The sequence below is a fragment of the Ictidomys tridecemlineatus genome, chromosome 2, assembly GCF_052094955.1.
Source record: "Ictidomys tridecemlineatus isolate mIctTri1 chromosome 2, mIctTri1.hap1, whole genome shotgun sequence".
NCBI lineage: Eukaryota > Metazoa > Chordata > Mammalia > Rodentia > Sciuridae > Ictidomys > Ictidomys tridecemlineatus.
The window spans coordinates 107,227,329-107,250,212 of NC_135478.1; the positions used below are offsets into that span (position 1 = coordinate 107,227,329).

A 22,884-nucleotide genomic window follows, 5' to 3' on the forward strand; every position below is an offset into this window, starting at 1 on the left:
TTTTTAAAAGGACACAAGATCACCCAGGAAACAAAGCATTTACTGAGGATAGGTTCAAACAAATGGAGAAATAGTCAAAGGGGCCTAAAACTACAGAAAACAGGAGTCTGTAAAATTAGAGCAAAAACTATTTAATTTCAATCTGCACATTTACAACAATATATAGAATAATAAGGTAAGACTTTGGAGAAAACAGAGCATCTCTGTGAGTGTAATATCCATGTTTTGATTTTTTTTTTTTTTTTTTTTTTTAGAACAGAGATGCCTTTTTAAGATGCCACTGTCTAGACTGTGCTGTTCCGTCCTGTGTCCAGAGCTTGTCTGTGGCACAACAATGAAAACACCCTGTGTGACAAACCTGGATTTAAGACCTAAATATTAATTCCAATATTCCCAAATAACATGTTTATCACATGAAATAAAACTTTTTTCTTTACACAGTTCAATTCAGCAATTTTATATATGAAAAGGAATACCTACTTAATATATTTTATAGTCTCAAAAAGTAAATTCGGGACAATTAAAAATGATTTACAAAAGGCACTGAGGTTGGCAAGAGCAGCAGCAGTTTTTGTTTTGGATCAAACACTGGACATGTCCACAGAATGCTGTGTGGGAGCCACTGTCCTGACACCTGGAAGAGACTTGCCTGCTGTAAGGCCACCCTACCTCAGGCACCCTGGCAGCTGGCAGTGTTTCCTGCTCCCCACATGGGGACAGACCTTCCCCAGGCTGGTGCCAAGGGAAAAGGTTAACGTCAACACCACAAGTAACTGGAACGGACTTAAATTTTGGTTTCTGTACTGCAGCAAAACGCTCTTTTCAAGGAAATCCAATTGAAATGAATTCTAAACGTGGGATCCACTTGTATAATCTGCAATAGAAAAAATTATGCTTAACTAATTCTCAGGACAAATTTCAAAGCTAGGGAACAGGTTACAGATTAATGGTCACTACGAAGCTGGTGACTAAGGGAAGCAGAGGGACAGCTCATGTGCTGGTGAGTTTTCTGACCATCTGCATGGATCCCAATAGCTACACATTTTTTTCCAAGAGAAAAGCTACTTTCCCCTACTACTCTGATCAGCAGTGTTTTGAATACCACTGAGTATCTGACTCAGGCAAGCTCACTGGCTCCCTGCTGCCCATCCAGGAAGACTTGCAGACCATCCATGTTGGCCATTATCCTGCACCAGAATGCGGGTGCCCCAGAAAAGGCGAGATAACATGCAGCTCGCCCTTGTCTGGGTGAGCACTGACTTCCGTAGCATATAACAGCAGACACAAGAGGCAGCCAGTCCAGCCTTCTTGTAGAGGCAAGCACAAGAGCTACAGGGTGATGCTGACCTCGGGGCCAGTCACCTCTCGTCCATAGCGCCTGCTCAGTATTGGGAAGTGATGGCCACCTGCTGTTTAAGGGCCTTTGCACCTTTGCCCAACAACAAACCCGGGATCATTACCCGAAACACGTATCTGAGTGTACTTTTGTTAACTTCTTCCATTTATCAGAAATGTAAATTTTATTTAGAACATTTGCATTTCTAAAATTATACCCTCAAAGTGAGGATTAATAAATTATTCAGAATATACTCCTTTATGAAATTTGACCAATAAGCCTAGGAACCCCAAGCCTCTGCAGCAAGTACCAACCCTATAGGGCTGTGAGCTGGGCTATGTGTGCCACCCTGCGGAGATGGCTCCCGTGTGCAGGGCTATAGCGCCTGGGGCTTCCCAGGCCCGGTGAACAGGAAGCATGGCTGAGTTTCCCAGGGCTGCTGCCGGCTGCACCACTTCGCACTGGATTGTAGCTGTGAGGGCATCCAAGATCTGGCAGCTGAGACTTGAACTTTCCTTTCAGTGCAGGGCTTGGCCAACTATGGAAACCAGAATAAGATCTGTTACCTCAGCGGGCACACCTGCAGAGTGGAGGTTCAAGGAGAACAGGCTCCAGGACCTGATACACATACCATGCCTAGACAGGGGCCACCACAGTGCAGAGGGGGCGCTCTTGAACCTAGGGCCCTGGGCACTGGAAGGTGAGGAATGTACACATGCAGATGTTCCAAAAAGAGGTGTGTGACCTTGACTACAAACGTGGTTGCTGTCACCCCGAACACTCAAGCAGCCGTTCTCATTTTCCCCCAACTGGAGACATATCCCATGTGAGAGTCATGGCCATGTGGAACCCAGGCCCACGTCCAAGGACTGCACATGGTGGCCTGGCCAACAGGACTGCAATGGGGCAGGACCACCAGTCTCCAACCACAGCCACCCCAGACCTCACTTCCAACAGCAACCACATGACAGACCCTCCTCACCTCTGCCTGTCTGAGGGGGAATAGCACAGGACAGTGCTCTTCCATCTATGCACAGCTGGGAACAGATACGGGTCGACATCTGCACGTTCAAGAGCTGCCAAGACATCCCGATCGAGTTTTGATGGCTCCTCTCTAGAATGCATAATAAAAGGATACAAGAAAATGCAGAAACACCTGTGATTCCGCTACTTAGGAGGTGGAGGCCAGAAGATCACAATTCCAAGGCCAGTCTGAGCAACTCAGTGGTAGCACTACTGGGTTCAGTCTCCAGTACTGCAAAACAAAAACAAAGCCTCTCAAAACATCATTAAACTCTAGAACCCAGCAAGTGAACAGAATGGTGTACAAGAACCAAACTGACTCGGGCATGTGAACCATGAAATCATTCCCACCTCAGGGATCAGCTGGAGGGAGCAAGAGGTTGGTTGACAGGGCGTGGCAACCCCACTGTCCTGTGCTGAGAATGAGGAGGTTAAGGAGAAGGTCACTAATCAGCTGGCCCCACACTGGCACATCTATCCTGCTATGGACAGGAAGCTCTGCCTACTAAAACAAATTTATTCTTAGGGCAGACCTAGTCCTGGTGGCACTGACTTCCCTAGCATATAACAGCAGACACGAGAAGCAGCCAGTCCAGCCTTCTAGAAGATAGCAAGAATGTGCACACTCCTGCCAGGGCAGCTGCATACACCTGTGGCCCCAGATACACAGGAGGCCAAGTCCCAGGCCAGCCTGGGCAACTTAGCGAGACTCTGTCTCAGAGTGGAAAAAAAAAAAAAAAGGCTGGGAGATGGCTCAGTGACAGAGCACCCCTGGGTTCAATCCCCAGTACCAATTAAAAAACGAAAGAGCTATGAACTCAAGACAGAGAGGAACCAGAGTGCACATCAAATCAAACTGCGGGGAAGGGTGAGAGGAACTACAGACAGTGCCACTGGGCAAAGAGCGCCACGCACTTACCCAAAGAGGAACAGTCTCCTGGTGCTGTCCCTTGTGGAGGGGGAGGATGCAGACAGGGGTGTAGGCTGGGACTGAGGTCTGCACATCTGCTGGTTCCCCCACTCAGGACTGTTGGGGTCCAGGGACATCTTTGCCAGACCAGCTGACATCTCGCCATCTGTCCTCATCTGGTCATTTCCCAGTCCGACTGCAGCAGCAGGCGGTATGTCCTTTCTTGAAGTCAGGATCTGATCTTTAGTTTTCATATTTTTATTTGCTGTCTTAGAAAGGCTATCTTTTAGATTTCGCAAATCCATTTTATCAAACTCAAGAGTCAAACTGGAGATAGGTGACAAAAGGGCCTCCTCTCCACTGAGGGCCTCTGGTTTCTCCACGCCTGGGATCCTGCTATGGGTCAAGGGACTGCAGAACTTGTTTCTGCTGGTGTGGGGATGGTGCTGGTCTGAGGCTCCCACTGGGTCTGCCTGCTGCCCCTGGGAAAGGCCACTGTGCTCCAAGTTTCCAAAAGCACTGACTGTGGGCTGGCTCTGATGTGGAGCTGCATTCTGCCCATTTGTAATTTCTTCCAAGCTCACGTCATTGTCCTCATCTAGAAATGCCCCCACAGAAATGGAATTGCTGCCCTTCTTCCTGCTACCTGTGAGGGTGACAGAGTGGCACTTCAGAGGCCTGAGTGATCCTCAAGTGCACTGCAGACCTGGGACCCACCAAGAAACCACCCTTTAACCCACAGCCTCACAAGATTTCAAGGCAGAAACCACCTGCACTACCCATGGGAAAGGGAGAAGGCGAGACACCACAAGCACTCCTGGGCCACCCCCCTCAAGGGCAGGAATGGCTGTGGTGCACCAGCTCACACCTGCAGGAGCTGAGACCCTGCTGGGCCCTGAAACAGCACCCAGAACAATCCCCTAAGAACCACCATATCCTCTCCCTGTGGGTGGCGTGCAGAAGCACTACCTGAGAGCAACATGTCCTCCCAGGATGGAAATGCTGTCAAGACAGTAGCCACTCGAATGTGGCTCATGCTTCTCAGGAAGGAGCTTATCTGACCTTGGCTGACTGACACAGCCACATGGAAAGGTCCCCCACTGATTGTTGTCATTGTTTACACATCTTTCATTATAGCTAAGCCTTGTTTCACATCATTCATTCATCACTTTTCCGAAGCGTGATTTTAAGTTCTGTGCAGGAACACGACAGTGCATTCAGCCAGTCCCACCCTGCTGAGCACTGAGCAGTGTCAGCCTTTCACTGCTTCACAAGCAGGGCATGCGAGCATCTCCTCTCTTGCAGAGACTCTGGCTGGGCGCGGTGGTGCATGCCTTTAATCTCAGCAGCTTGGGAGGCTGAGGCAGGAGGATCGCAAATTCAAAGCCAGCCTCAGCAATGGCAAGGCACTAAGCAACTCAGTGAGACCCTGTCTCTAAAAACAAACACAACAGGGCTGGGGATGTGGCTCAGTGGTTAAGTGCCTCTGGGTTCAAGCCCCAGTACCAAAAAAAAAAAAAAAAAGAAAAGAGAGAGAGAGAGACTCTGGACCGAGCAGACTATTGCCCAGAGGCAGGCCTGCCATGTCTGGGCCTGGGAGGATGCCGTCCCAACAAGGGGTGCGTTTAAAGGTCTGTGTGACACTAGGGAGATACATGCTTTTATTTCAACTAGAAATATGTTTATGTCCATTTCATTTTTGGGGTATTTTAAAACTTTTCTCTTACTAATATTTAAGAATGTTTTACATCAGTAGGGACTGAACCTGGGACCCCCTGCATGCTAAGCATGCACTCCACCCGCAGCTGCACCCAGACCTGACTTCTGTGCTGATGGTGCTGCTGACATCTGTGGGCTGCCCTGCACCCTGTGGTCTGACAAGGAGGCTGCCATTCTAGAACTTGGCCTTTTCCCTGCAGTTATGCAATCTACTCAAGGATAAAGGTATGTTTAGAAAAACTACATGAGAAACACCACATATAAAACAACATGAGCTGTTCTGCATTTTGGAAAAACAGCCCAGAGGGAAGCATCTGGGTAAGAACAAGAGCCAGAAGCACATGCTGCTTGTTTTAACGCGCACCTGTACAGACACCCCAACGTGAGTCCGAGGAAAGTGCCCATTATTACAATAAAAACACAGAGAGAAGAGAGACAGATGGACTCTCCCCGAGGGGCTGCAGCTTCCCCATATCATACTTGCTCACCAGAAGTCGGGGTTTGGTCTCGGGGGCAGGCCTCCTTTCTGCCCATTTCCTGCTGAGCAAGATACTCTTCCAGTCTCTGCAGGCCCTCCTGGGAAGATAGGTCAACAAAACAGTCCAGAAATTCCCAGTATTCAACCCAGGGATACCCCAGCTCATGAGCTAGCTCCCTGTAAAAAATAAAACACAAATATACCAGTTGAGAAACAGGAAAAAATACCCATAGAACCAAATGCACAGAAAATAGCTACCTGATGTCTTAAGCAGTGTCTGCGATCTTGGGCATGATCTTGTGCTTCTCTGGTCTGAGGTACAGCCCGGGTGGAGTTCTTACCTATTATGCACAACGCTGTGGGCCCACTACCTGGCACTGGGGCCAGGCTGTATGTATTTTATCATAAACTTGGGACTAAAATTAATTTTGCATTTTTTAGCACTTCTTCACCAAGGTGAGACCTAGCAGTGTCCCTTGAGGAACTACTGGTGATGGAGTGGACCACACACAGTCAACTCAAAGAGTCCAAAGCCCCAGGTATCCTCACACCACCCTACTTCACAGAAAAAAGGTCACAGAGCAAGAGCCCACCAACACATATGCTTTTTTTAGCCACATACATAAAATTTAAAGGCCCTTTGTAGGTTCAAGCTGTAAACTTCAAATTGGACACTTATTTTGAGAAAAGGTCTCAACAATCCAACAAAGTTTTATTTTATTCCACTATAATTTAGCTTTGCCTTTGTGGACTTTGTTCCATCACAAGTCACCTCTTGTGTTTTAAGCAGAAGGCGCTTAATCTTTTTTTTTTTTCCTCAAAGGAAGTACAATATACAGAGTACCTTATACAAAATGTTAAGATCTCACAGAAAAGTTGTAGGACTGCTCAAAGATTGGAAAGGGAATGTTTTATCTTATGGTTCTGCAAAGCAAATTGCAGCATGTGTAACATTTGCAAAGTTTTTCCTTCCTTCTTTTTGGCGGTAACAGGGACTGAAGCCAAGATGCTCAACTATTAAGCTACACCCCCAACCCATGTTCTGAGACAGGGTCACTAAGGTGCTGAGGCTGGCCTTGAGCCTGTGATCCTCCTGCTTCTGCCTCCCAAGTCCCTGGAATTACACCACAGAACCTGGTTCTGCAATGTCTTTAGCCTTGAAGAAATGACTGTAATAGCTCCCAGAAAGTGTCTTCAGAAGACGTGTCATTCTGAAGCAGCCACAGTCAGGCTCCTGGTTATCAAATCAGTAAGTAACCACACCGCACACGCTCCTGCACCACTTGCAGCCTGGTGGAGCTCCCCCAGTACCTTCCCACTCTCTCAATGCCTCTTTCTGGGTCAGATTTCCTGACACTGTGGAAGAAGCTTGCTTTCTCTCGAGGTGGAGTTTTCCAGAGTCTCCGAAAGTCTTCTGCCTACAAAGAGAGAAGTGTGGTCATACTGTGGCTTGTGCCGATCACCTAGCACTCAGAACCAACATCATGCAGACCCCATAGCCATCTCCACAACTGTGCCCATATCCTCTAGCAGCCTGCAGCCGTGTGGCTGCCTGTCTTACAGCCAGGAGAGGCCACCCGACTGCAGTCAGCCCCGGCCCAGAGGGCCCAAGGTTGAGGCCTAGTCCTGAGATCAGCAGGCCTGGCTGAACTGCCCTCCCTGGTACCATGTCTTCCTATCACACAAGACAACAGATGCCGTCTCCTGAGTCACTTTTACTAGAGCTCTGATTAATTCAGCTCATATAACTCATCATGGAGACATTTTAAAAAATGTCTCCAAACAACCAATAACTTAGAGAAGTTTATTTCTTTTGAGACAGTATTTGGCTAAGTTGTCCTGGTTGGGCTCTAAAGTGTCTCCTCTTGCCTCCATCTCCCAAGTAGCTGGGATTATAGGCCTGCACTATTACACTGGCTTATTTAGAAAGCTTTTAACAAGAGATTATGTACATGTCAGTGTATAAAATTTCACTGGAGAAAGAGCTACCAATGGTATTTTGACTTAAAAATGTGCATGACCTTTGACCTAGCAACACCACTTGTTAGGGACTCACCTGAACACCAGGAATGTGGGTACAAACCAGCAGCTTCAGCTCAGGGGCAAAGGGAGGGGCTGCTAGAAGCTCAAGCTCTGGGAGCAAAGGGTGGGAGGTGCAATCAGGGAAAAGAGTGGGATGTGAGCCTTCGGGGGGGGGGGGGGTCCAGAGAGACACTGGATAGCCGCCCTGGCCTGGCAATGCATGCAGCATGAGCTGGGTGCTCAGAGACAGGAAAACCACGCTGGATGGCACAGGAGGGGCTGGCCAGGTAAACTGCTGTATTGAGAGGTGGGCTCCCAACACACACACCCAGCTGATAGTTGAGCAACACAGCAAACGTCCAAAAGCCTTGCCATCACCTTGGAGTAAACAAATTCAGATGGAACTCTGGGTTCCACAGGACTAGGTTTCCACGACCAAGTCAAAGCACGGCTGGAGCAGCCGGCACTGCGGTATGGGCACAGCCAGGACAGCAGTTCACCTTGGCTGGACTCAGGGGCCCTGCGAAGGCTCTCAGGGTCAGCACAGGTTCTCTGGGGTCACTTCCACAGTGGCTGGTGTTTGAGGCCTCGGCCGTCTGGTCTGAGGACCATAGCTCCCCGATGACTGGAGAGGAAGTGTCTTCTGCTCTCAGAAGTGGCACGTAGTAGTGACCTGAGGAAGAACAGGCATCAGCCACAGGCTCCTGCTTTCTGGCCTGACAGAGGGACCAGGTTCTTGTGTGCTCTGGGCCAGGATGCAGGGAATGTAGTAAGCCTCACATCTTCCTGAGGAAAGCAGTGGGGAAGGAAGGAGACTGTGGAAGACAGGCCAGAGGCAGCTGGGGGAGGAGCTGGCATCTCATCCCCGCCATGAGAGTGGAGGCAAGCGGGGCACTGCCCATCATGACCCAAAGGTCACCTGGACATTTACTTTACATGCTTATGATAGTTTTTACGCCCTGCAGCTTTTTCATCACAGAAGTACTGTATGTTCACCTAGAGGATCCCCAAGACCACAGCAACAGAAACACTGCATCTCACATTGGAATGTCCAAGATCGCAATGCATCTTGCATGTAATTCACAAGTAACTTGACAGGTTCTTCTTTTAGTAGACATGAAATAGGTTTTTTTTTTTTTTTTTTGGTGGGGGAAAGCATATTGTAAAATTTACCTAATATTTGTAAAAATACTAATTTTATTTTGGGGGCATATTCAAGTCCTTTAAAAATTTGGGGGTTTCGTAGGATGTTTTGGTGATGGGAATCAAACTCAGGGCCTGGAACATGCTAGGTACATACTCTACCACTGAGCTACACCATCAGTTCTTAAAATGTTTATCTACAGGGTTGGGGTTATAGCTTGGCAATAAATCAATCGCCTGGCATTTGTGGGGTCCTGGGATCCATCCCTGGCATCTGAGGAAAGAAAAATTTTATCTAAGGGCTGGGGGTGCAGCTCAGTGGTAGAGTGCTTGCCTTGCATGTGTGAGGCACTGGGTTCAATCCTTAGCACCACATAAAAATATGTAAATAAAGTAAAGGTATTCTGTCTATCTACAAAAGAGAGAAAGAAAGAACAAGAAAAATTACATCAACAAAACTTGATTCGTGGACTGTGGTTGTGGCTCAGTGGTAGAGTTCTCGCCTAGCACATGTGCCTCTGGGATTGATGCTCAGTGCCACATAAAAATAAATAAATAAATAAAATCAAGGTATTGTGTTCAACTTAAAAAAAAAAAAAAAGATCTTTAAAAAAACTTGATTCGTGCACAACATGGTGGCCACGCCTGTGACTGGGGCTACTTGGGAGGCTGAAGCATGATGATCACAAGTCCCAGGCCAGCCTGGGCAACTCAGCAAGGCTCTATCTCAAATTAAAAAATAAACTGAAAGCACTGGGGAGGCAGCTCAGTCAGGGTCAGTGAAGCACCCTGGGTCCCCACCCCCAGTACCTTGATGTGAGGAACTGCACTCAGGCCTTCTCAAAGGTGCATGCCTGGACTTTTCCCTCTCTTTACACAAGCGTGGATTATGGTGGCATAGGGGCAGTGTGCAACCGCACAGGCCATCTGCAGCACACTCTCTGGTGTGTGAATCTAAAGAGCGGCAGGCCACAACCTGACCATCAAGGCTGACCAATGCCTGAGCATTATAGGAGTCCCTCAGTAGGACCAAAGAAGATGTTTGGGGGCTCGGAAAAGCTGGGTAGCAAAGCATAATCGTCTCCTTAGAAAACAATTGGATCAGCAGATCTTAGGGTTCACACTTTTATGGTCTCCAACAGGAAAGGCATTAGCAAACCAAGTAACTATCTCACTACTGTAGCAGAGTAATGCCAGTGTTAAGGCATAAGGCACTTCTTTTAAAGCGTGGCTTAAAATGCCAGAGTGGGTCAGTCTGTTTGGCTGCTTAGAGATGTTCTGAAACAACCCTGGGGCCTCTGGCCATGCCCAGACGGCCCAGGGAGGCACCTCTGCTGCTGCCACATGGGTCCATTTCCTCTACATACAGATACGTACACAGGAAGTATAATCAGGACTAGAGGAGATCAGAAGACAGTGGTGGTCCAGCTCTTTGGGATTGGCACCTATTTCTACAAAAGACCAGACAGTAAAATTGGGCTGCGAGGCCACAACATCACTGAGCTGGGCAAGTGCCCTGAGACACAGTGCCAAGGGACAGCTATGGCTGTGTGCCATAAGCAGGAGAAGCAGGCACACATGGTCTCAGTAAACTGCAACCTCACCCAACAAGCAGAACCTCCAGACAGCAAAGGAAAGGCACTTCCAGGGTGTCTCCTGAGACTCAGGGAATCAACACAGAGGACAGCAGAAGGGCCTCCAGAAGCCAGCCCTCTCCCCACCTGTCAGGCCCACAGGCCACTAGCACAGGCGTCACCACTGGAAGCTGCTCACCAGAGGAGGGAGGCCTCAGAGAGCAGACTGGCCCCTCCCAGCCCTGCAGAGGAACTGCCGCAGAAGATTCGCACTCAGACACTGCGCATTCTGTCCTGTTAAGGCTTTCGTGAAAGCTTAAGCGGACAGAGCAAGAAAACAGACACTAGGAAAATGGGTCACATTTTATTTTTTTCAAGATAGGGTTCTGGTCTTAAAAGGTTGAGCCAAGAGGATGGCTGGTCCCGATGCAGATGCACTCTCCTAGAAACAAATCAGCCAACAAAAGCCAAACCCACCAACCCAACCAGAAGGGAGCAAAGAAACTGGCCACGTGAGACCCACGGGATGAGAGAGAGGTCATGTGCAGCAGTTGGTGACGGGCTCATCACAGACCACTCTAGAAATGAGCTCAAAGAACAGACACAAAAGAGAAGTGGCAGAAAAGGGTGGAGGCTCCTGAAGAGGCCCCTGAGGTAGGGCACAGCACTCTCTCTGGGGCCCAGGAGCCAACTTGTGGTACTGCCCTGACACAGGGCGCAGTACAGGCCCCTGCGATCCCCAAACTTACCCTTTAGGTACTCTCTGATCCGCTCTTTCAGTTCCACAGGCTTATTTTTGCTTCGTTCACAAATCACCTATTTAAACAAAACAGTAAGTGAACACCAAAGCTCATTTTAATCACAATGTTTCCTTATGCAGAACTTATTAAAAGCAAGTTTTAAAATCAACAAAATAGGAAGAGATCTTTAGATCTTTTTTCTTTTCTTTTTTTAAAAATATTTTTTAGTTGTAGATGGACACTGTACCTTTATTTTATTTATTTATTTTTATGTGGTGCTGAGGATCGAACCCAGGGCCTCACAGCACTAGGCGAGTGCTGCACACATTCCCAGCTCCAGGAAGAGATCTTAATGCTAAATTTTCATGAAGTTCACACTTTTTTAAAAAAAAATTTCCATTCTGTCCTTTAACACACTTTTATAAAAGCTTAAGAGGACAAAGCACTCCAGGAATATGGGTGAATTTTTATTTTCTTTGTATAACTCCACATTTTTCTATTTCTGCAAAGAAAGGAAAACTTAATAGTGTGTTTCTCCAGGGGCTGGTGATGGGGCTTAGTGGCAGAGCACTTGCTACCTCTCTATGCCTAGCATTGAAACCCTGGGCTCAATTCCAGAACCACAAAAAAGTGCAGTCAGGCATGAGCAGCAGCCTGTGGGTGCTCTTCCCACCTCCTCCGCTTTGTAGGTCCCCAGGCCTGGGAGCATCTGCTGCTGTGGAGCTGGGCAGAGGCAGAACACCATACAACATGGAGTGCAAACCTAATTCTGCAACTGGGAAGTCAACTTCTGAACCCCTGGAGAATTATAGCAGTAAGATATTTTTGTTAGATACAACAGTCTTTTTTTTTTTGTTTCTTTTTCTTTGGCAGTATGGGGGACTGAACCCCAGGGTACTCTACCACTGAAGTACACCCCCAGCACTTTTTATTTATTTTTTACTTTGAAACAGGGTCTCCTTAAGTTGCTGAGGCTGGCCCTGAACTTGTGATCCTCTTGCCTTAACCTTTGGAGTAGCTGGGATCACAGCCATTACCACCATACGAGGTCCAACAGCCTTCCAATAAAAGCTGAGAAGGAACAACAAAACTATCAGCCTGAGAGAAACAAGCTAAACTTGTCAATGCAGCCAAGTATTTTTAAGTCTGTAACTAATTCTAAGTGAAAGTCAAATGCTTTAATAATGGCATGAGTTAGGCTGGGGACGCAGCACCAAGGTATAACATATGTAGCCCTGGGGTTCCAAATCCCCAGTACAGGGGACAAGGGTACAAACAAACACAAGTTTAAAGCTGTTTTTGCTATTTTTACCAAATAGCATTTTACACTGGAAAAATATAGAAAAACAAAATTGAGTCATATGTAAAATAATGGTAATTTCTCAGCTGTAGAATTTTCTATAAATTGTGTTCTTTTTGTTTTTGGTTCTGGGGTTAGGGTTAGGATTGAACTCAGGGGCACTCAACCACTGAGCCACATCCCCAGCCCTATTTCATATTTTATTTAAAGACAGGGTCTCACTGAGTTGCTTAGGGCCGTGCTAAGTTGCTGAGGCTGGCTTTGAACTCACAATTCTTCTGCCTCAGCATCTCAAACTGCTGGGATTACAGGTGTGCGCCACCGCACCTGGCTCGGGTGTTTTTTTTAAACATGCATTCTATATTTTCTACAAAAAGTCGGCATTAGTAACATAATAACAACAATTTAAGGGCTTGGGGAAAGTACTACCAGGTTTCATTTCTAAGTCCAAGTCAGCTACAGACCCCTGCTTGTCTTTCCACTCTCCAAAGTTTCAGTTCCCTCTTCCATTTCAAGGGCACAAGGTGCATTGCACCAGTTTTGCTCAACTGCTAAGGATCAGGAGGAAGCCTGCTTCACAAGGCTTGACTGCATCCTGTGGCGACACGTGTGAGGGTCAGCAAGGTGCCTGATGCACACCCAACTGAACACATCAGCTCCTTCCAACAGCAGCACCATCTGCTTGCTCCTCAATATCACTGAACGGTGCTCCTCAATATCAATGTCAGCACCATCAGCACTATGGTCCTCAACACCATCTTCACCATCACAACCATTACCACAATCTCCATCATCACCATCTGCACTCTCTCTGAACTTGGTCAACTGATAAGCTCAGAGAAGGAATATGGCCAGGCATAGTGGTGCACACCTGTAATCCCAGCAATGTGGAAGACTGAGGTAGGAGGCCTCCCAAGTTTGAGGTCAGCCTCAGCAACTTACTGAGATCCTGACTCAGAATTAAAAGGAAAAGGTCTATCTATGTACCTTGGAAGTTAAGGGTCCATAGGCTCAATCCCCAGAGGAAGAAAGTGAGGGAAGGAGAGCTGAAAAGAAGGGGGGGGGGAGGGGGGAGGAGGAGGAGGGGGAGGAGGAGGAGGAGGGGGAGGAGGAGGGGGAGGAGGAGGGGGAGGAGGAGGGGGAGGAGGAGGGGGAGGAGGAGAATATGACAAATGACTGCTAAGTGTGTGGAATAACTGACCCAAATCAAAACACAGGGCCAGCTCTCCCCCTGGCTCAGGAGGTATCAGGAACGCCTGAAAGCAAGCAAACACACTCGTTCTGACTTCACTGGAGCTGTGATCACAGACAGCACATTTATGTCTTTTCTTTTTTTTTCCAGTACTGGAGTCTGAATCCAGGAGTGTTCCATGTTGAGCTGCATCCCCAGCCCTTTTTGTTTCTGACTTCGAGACAGGGTCTCACCAAGTTGCTGGGGCTGGCTCTGAACAGATCATCCTCCTGCCTCAGCCTCCTGAGCTGCTGGGCTTACAGGCATAAACAACCAAGTGTGATCTTTTTTTTATTTATTAATGTATGTATGTATTTTGACAGGATCTCACTAAATTGCCCAGGCTGGTCTTGAACTTGTGATTCCCTGCTTCAGTCTCAGGGTCACTGGGACTACAGAGGTGCACAAACGCAACCAGCTTGTATTTTCATTTCTAGCACCACAGTATAATTGCGTTTTTAAGAATTACTTACATCTTCAGGTGTTTTTCCATATTTATTCCTTGGGTTTTTCACAATCAAAGGGTGTGAAGAAAGTACACTGACCACATCCGCATTCCCAAACTTGCAAGCAAAGTGCAAAGGTGTGTCATAGCCCTGAAAGAAGTGCAGAGGAAGTATAATTATTCAACCTTTAATATAGTTGTGAGGTGAAATAGGTATTTACTTAAAAAAAAAAAAGCCTCAAAACTAAAAAGACTATAGAAGATGTTGCTGTTATAGTCAACACACACCTGGCATGCTGGGATGTACCCAGTCTATTCCAGGGCTTGGAATAGGATGGCATGACCAGATCAGAGCAAAGCCCATGGATGTGGCCTACCCGCAAGGATAGCTCTCTGCTGTGGATTCCACAGGAAACGGGTCTCTCTTAACTATGTCTTCAGGCCACTGAGCACCTCGCCTCCTGATGCTCTGACAACACGGTGGTGGCCCAGGCTCCATACCTTTCCCTGCCCTCTGCACAGCTCCACCCACCCCCACCTTTAGGCAGTTTTGAGGGCACCCACAGGCCAGTAGGCCTATGGTCAACAGGACTTCTAAACTGAGTTGTGCAAGGCCAAAGCTGGGATGTGCAGAGGAAGATCCAGAAGCAGCAAACGCACATCCTTCCAGACCCCTCCAGCACAAGACAGCAACCCCAGCTCTCCAGTGTCACTCCCCACTGTCCCCAAGAACACCATACTCTTGCTTCTGGGCCTTACTCCTTTATGCATTCATCTTCTGTCCCTGGCTGAGTCCGAGAGATTTGCACCCTGTCCCCTACTGGACTATACCCTAACCCTAACCCTAACCCTAACCCTAGTCCTTATGGCGCCTCTCCATGGAACCTTGTCCCCTGCTGGATAGTCCCCTGGTCCTCATGATGCCTCTACCCTGCACCTTGTCCCCTTGGTGGGAGCTAGCCTGCTTTCTCTTGATTGTCTGCTGCTGCTGCCTAATGCTGTCCCTGTAACAGCCACAGACAAACATCAATGGATGAGCTCACAGTTTCTAGAGACAGCTGAGAGCTGGCGACATGCAGGACCTTCCCCACCACTTGGCCTTTCTCCATTCACACCTTCCTCAGAACACTCAGATCCCAGGGTCCTTCACTTCAGCCATACTCTCACCCAGCCCCTCACCTCTGCTACATAACAGGACAATACTTCCTGCTGCCTTCCAAGGATCTGGGCACGTTGGGGCCCACTCTCTAGCCTGTTCCATGATCCATGCTCTAGTCCTCCAGCCCTCCCTTTGCCATGCCGGGTACCCGCTACAGAGCTACACACTCTCCCCACATCCTGCTGACCCACTGAGCCCTGAGTCTCACCACTATGTCCCAGTGAGCTGTTTGCTCACAGACCCATGACCTTCTAAATAATCAGGTATTTCCTACTTTTAAGGTCATCTTAAGATGTGCCCTGAAACCTCTACTTTAATAATTAATAAGCTAGCTTTCTTGCTAAACTATGAAATAATTTCTTACCTTTTTTTTTTTTGGTACGAGGCATTGAACCCAGGGATGCTTAACCACTGAGCCACACCCCCGAGTTTTTTTTATTTTTCATTTTGAGATAGTTTCACTAATTTCTTGGGGCCTTACTAAGTTGTTGAGGCTGGCCTTGAACTTCTCGTCAACCTGCCTCAGCCTCCCCAGTCACTAGGATCATTGAAGGGGGCCACCATAAATAGCTCTGTTAGTTCTAACACAGACAGACATTTTCTATGAATTTTGCATGACCCTTTAGAAACAAACAGATGGCTTAGCACAGTGGCCACACCTATAACCCCAGCTACCCAGAAGGCTGAAGCAGGAGGCTCGCCAAGTCCAAGGCCAGCCTCAGCAACTTAGGTAGATTCCGTCTCAAAATTAAATTAAATTAAAAAGTCTAGGAGTGTTGCTCAGTGGTACAGTGCTTGTCTAGCTGGCCTGGAGTCCTGGGTTTGAATCCTAGTATCGCTAAGTGTTTTCTGTGGGACACAAAGCCCTACACAGCTGTACAGACTGGCTGTGGGTGGTAGTACATAAATGTGATGTCTCTGCTCAGTTTACTACTAGTTCAGCACACTTTTATTTTATCCATTCTTTCCTATTCCATGTTTGCTACTATTTTTTGAAATCACCTGATATTGTGACTTACAGTAGTCCCTTGATGGCCTCCTGAGATTGATCCTCCTCACAAGACACTAAAACACTTGAATGCTCAAGTCCTTATATACAACAGCACACACTTTAAATAGCCTCTACTCATTTATAATCCCCAACGCAGGGTAAACCTGTGCTAACAGCTGCTATACTACATCAAGGAAAAGAACTTAGGAAACAAGGAAAAGAACCTGCACAAGACGCTGTCACAAAGCCACGCCCATCACCATGTGCTCCTGCAGCTCTACCCAGGACACTCCCAACTGCCAGGCTCTGCTGGGAGTTCCGGCCCTGGCTCCAACCTGCCACTGGATGCTTTCATGTAGATTAAACTCATTTCAAGATCCTTCCTTCACACCTTACGCAGTCACCAGAATTTGTGCCTTTGAAATTTTGTGACCCCACAGGAAACACACCTCACACAACATTCAGTGAGGAGGAGGAGGACACACATAGGACACTAGAACACAAAGCAGAAAACCTCCTTCACTCCACACAGGCACACCTGGGCCATGCCACACCAGGCCCTGGGAGGCTCCTGTGGGAAGGGCCTTGCCTTCTCAACCCACCTCCTAAGCACTCTGTCCACCAGAGCTGCTCGCTCTCCAGGGCTCAGCACACTGTGCAGAAAGCAAGTCTGCCTGAGGCTGAAGCAGCACTCACCACTTTGTCCGGGGTGTTCAGATACAAGTCCACGATGTAGCGGATGCGCTTCTGCAGCATGCTCTGGTCATCATCCGGGTACATAAGCCGCATGAACTCGGGGTTTTCCAGTGTTTCCAACGTCAGCTGGCAGACAGAAGCCTGATTCTCTTTGGCAGCAACATGCATGACGTTGTACCTACACCCTTCCTGAAAGACAAATGCACACTGCAAGCCCCACTGATTTCAAATGGTCTTTGTCATAAGTGCGGTGACCACATGGCAGAAGAGAAGCTGAAAGCTGACTTACCTGCACAATGGTTGGATTGTCCCCTGAGCCAATCAGATACCGGGGGTTGCTCCAGATAAGGTCAGAAAAGGTGTCCTCCTCCCCCTTCTCCACAGCTTTCCGCAGCTTGGCAGTGAGGTCCTGCGTGCGGGGGTTTTTGTAGCTGTTTGCTCGCTCCTTGTTTACTGTTTCTGGTTCAGATAAGCACAGACCATCTGCCATAGGGACACAGAAGTGAAGGACACTCACTACACCTCCTCACCACTCTCTGTGCTGCTATGTGTGACCTCCCAGGCAGTATGGCAGCCTCAGGAGGGACAGGTGAGGAGCAAGGAAAGCTGTGGGTGTGCTGCAGCCAACCAAGGAAAGCACCTGTGCACTGTGCTCATGCACAAACCCACCAACCAAGTCCAGCCAGGAGTGACTGTGTGAATGACATGTCCTTCAGTGCGATCTGAACAAATCAGTGAATAAATTAACCAGGCAGCTTGGCAGGTGGAGCAGGACCAGCAGCCTCGAACTGCTGTGAATTCTAGCACGCAAGAATTTCCAGAAAGGGGGGCTCCACATATGGTTTCCATAGGTCTAATCACAACACCTGAGAATGTCTTAAATGTCCTTCAGCCGAACTCTCACAACTGTGAGGAGTGGACTGTGTAAGGCTAAGCAAGGGAAAAGAGAATAGTCAACAGAAAGGCCCTTGACTAAAGACCAGCCCTTCCTGACAGGGCAACTTCCCTCCAGACAAGGCAACTTCCCTCCAGAACACAGCCAGTGGGGAAGCCCAGAAAAATGCACAGGAGAGGGAACCAAAGCCAAGGAGGTAAGGAGAGACAAAGCCGGGCCTCTCAAAAGATCCCAGCTCTTAGCAGGGCGCAGGTGTGGTCAGACTTCTGGCTCCCCCAGGGGAGCCCATCTTATGCTCCTAGAAGCAGGTGAGGTTTCAGATGGGTATGCACACTGTCTCAGAGAGACCTGGACCCTGCTGGCAGCAGGTGGACAAGGCACACATGGAAGGGCCAATAGAACTCTTCTTGCCAAGTCCTGGCCTGTCTACTCCAGACCCCAGGAGGCTTCCCAGGTCCCACCTTGCCTTCCAAACCTCCTGACCAAGCCCTGAGACCCTCCCCTTTTGTTGCCCCACTGCAGGGGCCTCTGCTCACACCAGACTTCTCCTACAAACGGAGAGAGTAAGATGCCATCTGTCAGAAGGAGGGCACAAGGCATCTTGGGGAGCCTGATGGTAGCATGATTTACCTTTCAGCCCACCACTGCTGAGGAGTGGTGCTGCCCGCACAGGGGACAGCGGTGACGAGGCTCTGCTTGGAGAAGGGAAATAGTCACAAATTCCTCTAGCAAATTTCTCAGCATCTTCTCTGGTTGGAAAAGCTTTAAATCGGGACCCTTTGATCATTTTGACAGCTTGCAATGCCTCCTTTTTATCTTCATAAACATGGATCTTTTCTGGTTGGGAAAAGCACAGAACAATTAGCAACAAGAAACTGGAGCCCTGTGGCTTTATCACACCTGGGCCAACTGTCAACACAGTGTTACCCAGTCTCCTGATTTTACTCTCACAGTTCAGATTTTTAAGCTTGCAAGAGCGCCTCAGCTAGCAAAGAGAACCACATTAATAAATTTGATTATATATATCTGTACAAAGCACGATATTATTGTATACCTATTATGTAACTTCATATCTTATGATACTACACTGTACCAAAGATCTAAACTAAAAAGGTTGGACAGTTTTTTTAATCTGTAACTTTGAATTTTCAGGGCATCCCATTCTGACAGCCCCATTACCATTTCTCACTGGGCCATCCTCATACACTGGGCACACTCCATAGTACAGGGATGGCTCCTTAGAGGGCGTTGCTCCAGCCTGGTGGGTGTTACTCCTGACGGAGGCACCTAGGGGCTCTGGGCGTGCCTTGGATGCCACAGCTTCCTCCTCTGGCGGATTCAAGCCCACACTGTAATTAAAATCTCTGTCTTCAGAAAAACTGGCCTGCACAGTCAGGTTTCCTTCAGCAGACGGCAGAGTCCTCTGTGTGTCTTGGCTGAGTGCTGCAGCTGTCTCCCTGAGGTTGGGAAGAGAGGCGGGCAGCACTCCACCTTGCTCTAGTAAAGCCTGAGCCAATTTCTTTTCAAAAATGAACCTTGTGGTTGATGTAATGGGGCCACATTTCAATCCAGCTCTGAAGACTTCTTCTCTGAGGTCATCTGGACTCAGGAGTTTTAACCGAGCCAAAACAGCATCCATTGTCACGTCACCTAGGTCCAAAATAACAAGTCAACCTGCTGGGCAGAGCAGGTCCCACTTTTCACACAATGTGTCCTTACTCTAAAGCCACCTTCTCAGCTTGGGCTGGCAGTCTGAGGGAGGTCTGTTCTCTGCAGGCAGGCAAGCCTCACCACAGGACTGAACCCCTCCTGAAACCTCCTGCTGCGAGCCTGGGCAGGTCATGCCAACATTTAGCCTCAGCTTACTCACCAACAAAATGGTGAGGATGGCTCTATCCTCAGGCTATAAGGAGAACATGCAGTACTGCACACAAAGTCTGTCCCACTGGGTCTGACAGTGATAGATTATTCCTACTAGGAGACATAAGGGTCTGCTCCTGTGTATAGAGAAACTCAGAAACTGGCTACCTATAAGGTGGGGGAACCAAATGGAAGAAAAGTTTTAACTTTTTGAAACACGTCTGGGATTCCCATACTCAAGTAACTAAATGAAAAGATGATAGAGATGCTCACACAGAACACAAACCAAACAAAGCTAACACTGCAAATGGATAATATGAGAGTAGGGAGAACCAACCCAAGTGACTCTTGAAGACAGCATGGTGACCTTTAAAGACAAGCAGCACTTCAGCAATCATACAATCCAGTCAGCTGGGGGTTCCCCAGTAGTGTAGAGCAGCACTGTGAAGCTACTTTATGTGTACTTGGGCACAGACTGAGGCTAATAAGAGGCGGACTTCTCACTGACAGAGAAAGAAAGGGGTCAGTAAACCACTCCTGGAAGGGCCCGTGAGAAGGCACCCAAGACTTTGCTAGCCAGAGAGCCTCTCCAGCACTCAAGAACAGCCACAGGTGACAAGGAAAGGAAAGGGCAGGACTATGCTCCAAGGACTCTTTACTCACAAGACAGGTGGAGGCCACAGGTTGCTGACCCTTGGCTAGAACAACTCAGTGCTGCTACGTTGGAATTGGATGAAGCAGTATGACCTCACTGGTCTTAGACAAAGACATGAGAAATTGAGTTAGATCTGTAGACTGGATGATAGTGATCCATCAATGTTAATTTCCTGGTTTTCATACTTGTATGTGGTCATCCAAGATACTAACATTTAGGGAATCAAATTGAATAGTGTGCACAGTTACTTCCACTTTTTATTTTCAAATAATTACAGACCCATAGAAGTTATAAAAATCATACAGAAAGATCCTGAGGACCCCTTACTCACATTTCTCCAATGCTGACACTTGCCTATCACATGTACAGATTTGTGTACCTACCACCATGAGAACTTATCCCACAATCACCAAAGATCATTCTCCTGCACCTTAAGGTGACATTCAATCTTGCCCACTGTCCTAGGATCTGGCAACTAACCTCTTCTCTATCACTCTGAGTAGTGCACTTTAAGAATGTCACATAAATCATTTGGGAAAGACCTTCTGAGTGGCCTTACTCAGTACAACACCCCTGAGGCCAACACAGATCATGCCACGGGTCCTGCTAAGGCACACCCCTGATGTGAACATGCTAGTTTATTAAACCATTTACCCTTTGAGGGACATGTGGGTCATTTCTGGTCTTGGGCAATTACAAATTGCATATGGATTTCTATGTGAAAATAAGCTTTCAATTATCTAGGACAAATGCATGAGTGCAGGGCAGATTTAACTTTCTGGAGAAACTGCCAGACTGATCCCTACAGGGACGGTACTACTGAATACTCCACAAGCAGCATATGGGACCCAGCTTCTTAACATCTCTGCCATTTTGGAACTACCTATATTTTTTATTTTAGCCATTTCAGTATGTGTGTAGTGATATTCCATTTCAGATTTAACTCATATTTCCCTACCAGCTGGCAATACTGAACATCTTTTCACAAGAGTTAAGTTGGTGTGTACTAAGTCTATAATCTTTTATACACTTGATATAATTTCAAATTTAAACAAAGTTTTTAAAACAACACAAATCTTTGAACTTGTTAGCCTCCTGCCTCAGTCTATCCAGTTGCTGGGATTACAAATGTACACTACTGTGCCTGCCCAACTTCTGCCACCCAATTTTCAAAATTAATTAAAAAAAAAAACATTCAGACTCTCATCTCTCAGCTCTATACCCTACTAGCAACACACAGGGTTTTCTTCAGCATTTGGTTACCAATCTGTGTCCTGTTCAGAGTTTGTGGCAATATTGAGTGTAAATGGACAAATCAGGGTTCCACTTATAAAAGATGCCCCTGATACCGCCTTAAAGGGCTGAGAGAAGGTAAAATTCGACAGGATGGAAGGCACAGAGCCCAGTGTCCACAGGCCTACATCCCATCAGGCTGCTGCTCTGCAGTATCCTGACCCTCCTGGAGCCTTTCTTCAGCTGCAAATCCAGTACGTGAGAAATAAAACAACCCCTCAGCATCCCTTCAGCGCTGAGGTCTAAAGTGGCCAGTCATCAGCCGTTTACTGCCAAGTGTCCCCTATCAGGGTACTTAAACAACGCGGGAAGATGTCAGACTTTGTGGGGCGGGTCTGTGTGTGTAAATAAAATACGTCCCCTGATGAATGCAGGACGCACCGCCTGGCAAGCAGCGGACTGCAGTAGAGGAGGCAGGCGGCAGCGAAAAGAGGGCCACCTGGGGTTCCACTAAGAAACTCCCAAATCCCCTGGGGCAGCCTGCGAGAACTCCAGCCTTACAGCCGATCCACTGTGCACGCACTGGGGACTCCAGGTCTCTCCAGATCTTACCGCGCAATAGCGGGCTGAGAACGGGAGCTGTGCCCACCCAGCTGTCACCGAACCTCGCTGACGAAGCCCCCCACTTCCCACCTCGCCGCCGGCCCGGGGTGCGCCGGACACGCCCTCACCCGCGCACGAGCCCCGCGCCGCCGCGACCCGCCAGCTCTGCTCCTCGACGGCTCCCGATGCCCTCACCTCGGGCACTTCCAGGCGCCGCGCCGGGCTCCACTCCCCTAGCCCGCCACGGAGCCCCAGGCCGTGTGGCGCCGGCCTCCCCCCGCACAGCCCCCCCCCCCGCTCCCGCAACCTCCTCCAGCTCCAGCCCGCAACTCTTGGGGGCCAGTGGCCCCCGGCGGCCGCCCCGCCCGCCTCGCGAGGGCCGCGGTCCCGCCGGCAACTGCGCCTTACCTGCTCCGGGGGCCGGGGCCGCACAGGGCGGCGGGGTCCGAGTCCCGCCGCGGCCCAGGCCCCTCGGCCGCTTCTCCAGCCGTCGCACCAGCCAGCGCACCGCGAGGAGCAGCACCGAGGCACCCAGCAGCTCCCAGGCCAGCGCCGCCCACTCGGCTGCCGCTAGCCGCGGCCACAGCATCGCCGCCGCCCGGCCGAGCCGCGCGGGTCCTGCGACACCTCCTTAGCGCCCGGCGGCGTCGCGCCGAGTCAGGCCCCCGGCTGCCCGCGCCCCGCCTGCGCCGCGCCCCCCCCCCCCCCGAGAGCGGGACGGGGGCCCTTCGCAATCCGGCGGCTCCCGCTCGGGGCAGGTTGGGGCTGGCTAGCGGCCCCGGCTCCGGGCGGCCGCGGGGCCTGACTCAGGCAGTGGCGTAGGCAGCAGCTCAGGCAGCGTTGCGGGCGGCCGCGGGGACCTGACTCGCAG

At 48.9% G+C, this 22,884-nt stretch overlaps 1 protein-coding gene across 4 annotated transcripts; it reads right to left on the minus strand.

The window, feature by feature from the left end:
• Positions 1 to 223: 223 nt before the first annotated feature.
• Positions 224 to 22,666, minus strand: Ankle2 (ankyrin repeat and LEM domain containing 2). 4 transcript variants are annotated; one of them, XM_078039472.1, is made up of 15 exons: positions 22,422 to 22,562; positions 20,186 to 20,278; positions 19,860 to 20,025; positions 18,842 to 19,312; positions 18,293 to 18,499; positions 17,057 to 17,250; positions 16,768 to 16,956; positions 13,950 to 14,072; positions 10,955 to 11,021; positions 7,989 to 8,161; positions 6,778 to 6,884; positions 5,477 to 5,643; positions 3,279 to 3,915; positions 2,319 to 2,450; positions 224 to 1,874 (listed from the first exon to the last, which is right to left on the minus strand). In XM_078039472.1, the coding sequence occupies exons 3-15, from the start codon at positions 19,918 to 19,920 to the stop codon at positions 1,652 to 1,654; spliced, it is 2,751 nt and encodes a 916-aa protein (XP_077895598.1). In that variant the 5' UTR covers positions 19,921 to 20,025; positions 20,186 to 20,278; positions 22,422 to 22,562; the 3' UTR covers positions 224 to 1,651. The 4 variants fall into 4 exon arrangements, with proteins under 4 accessions (XP_077895598.1, XP_077895597.1, XP_077895596.1 ...); XM_078039471.1 differs by lacking the exons at positions 19,860 to 20,025; positions 20,186 to 20,278 and having other exon boundaries at positions 224 to 874; positions 1,651 to 1,874; positions 22,422 to 22,665; XM_078039470.1 differs by lacking the exons at positions 19,860 to 20,025; positions 20,186 to 20,278 and having other exon boundaries at positions 22,422 to 22,665.
• Between the last annotated feature and the right edge of the window lie 218 nt (positions 22,667 to 22,884).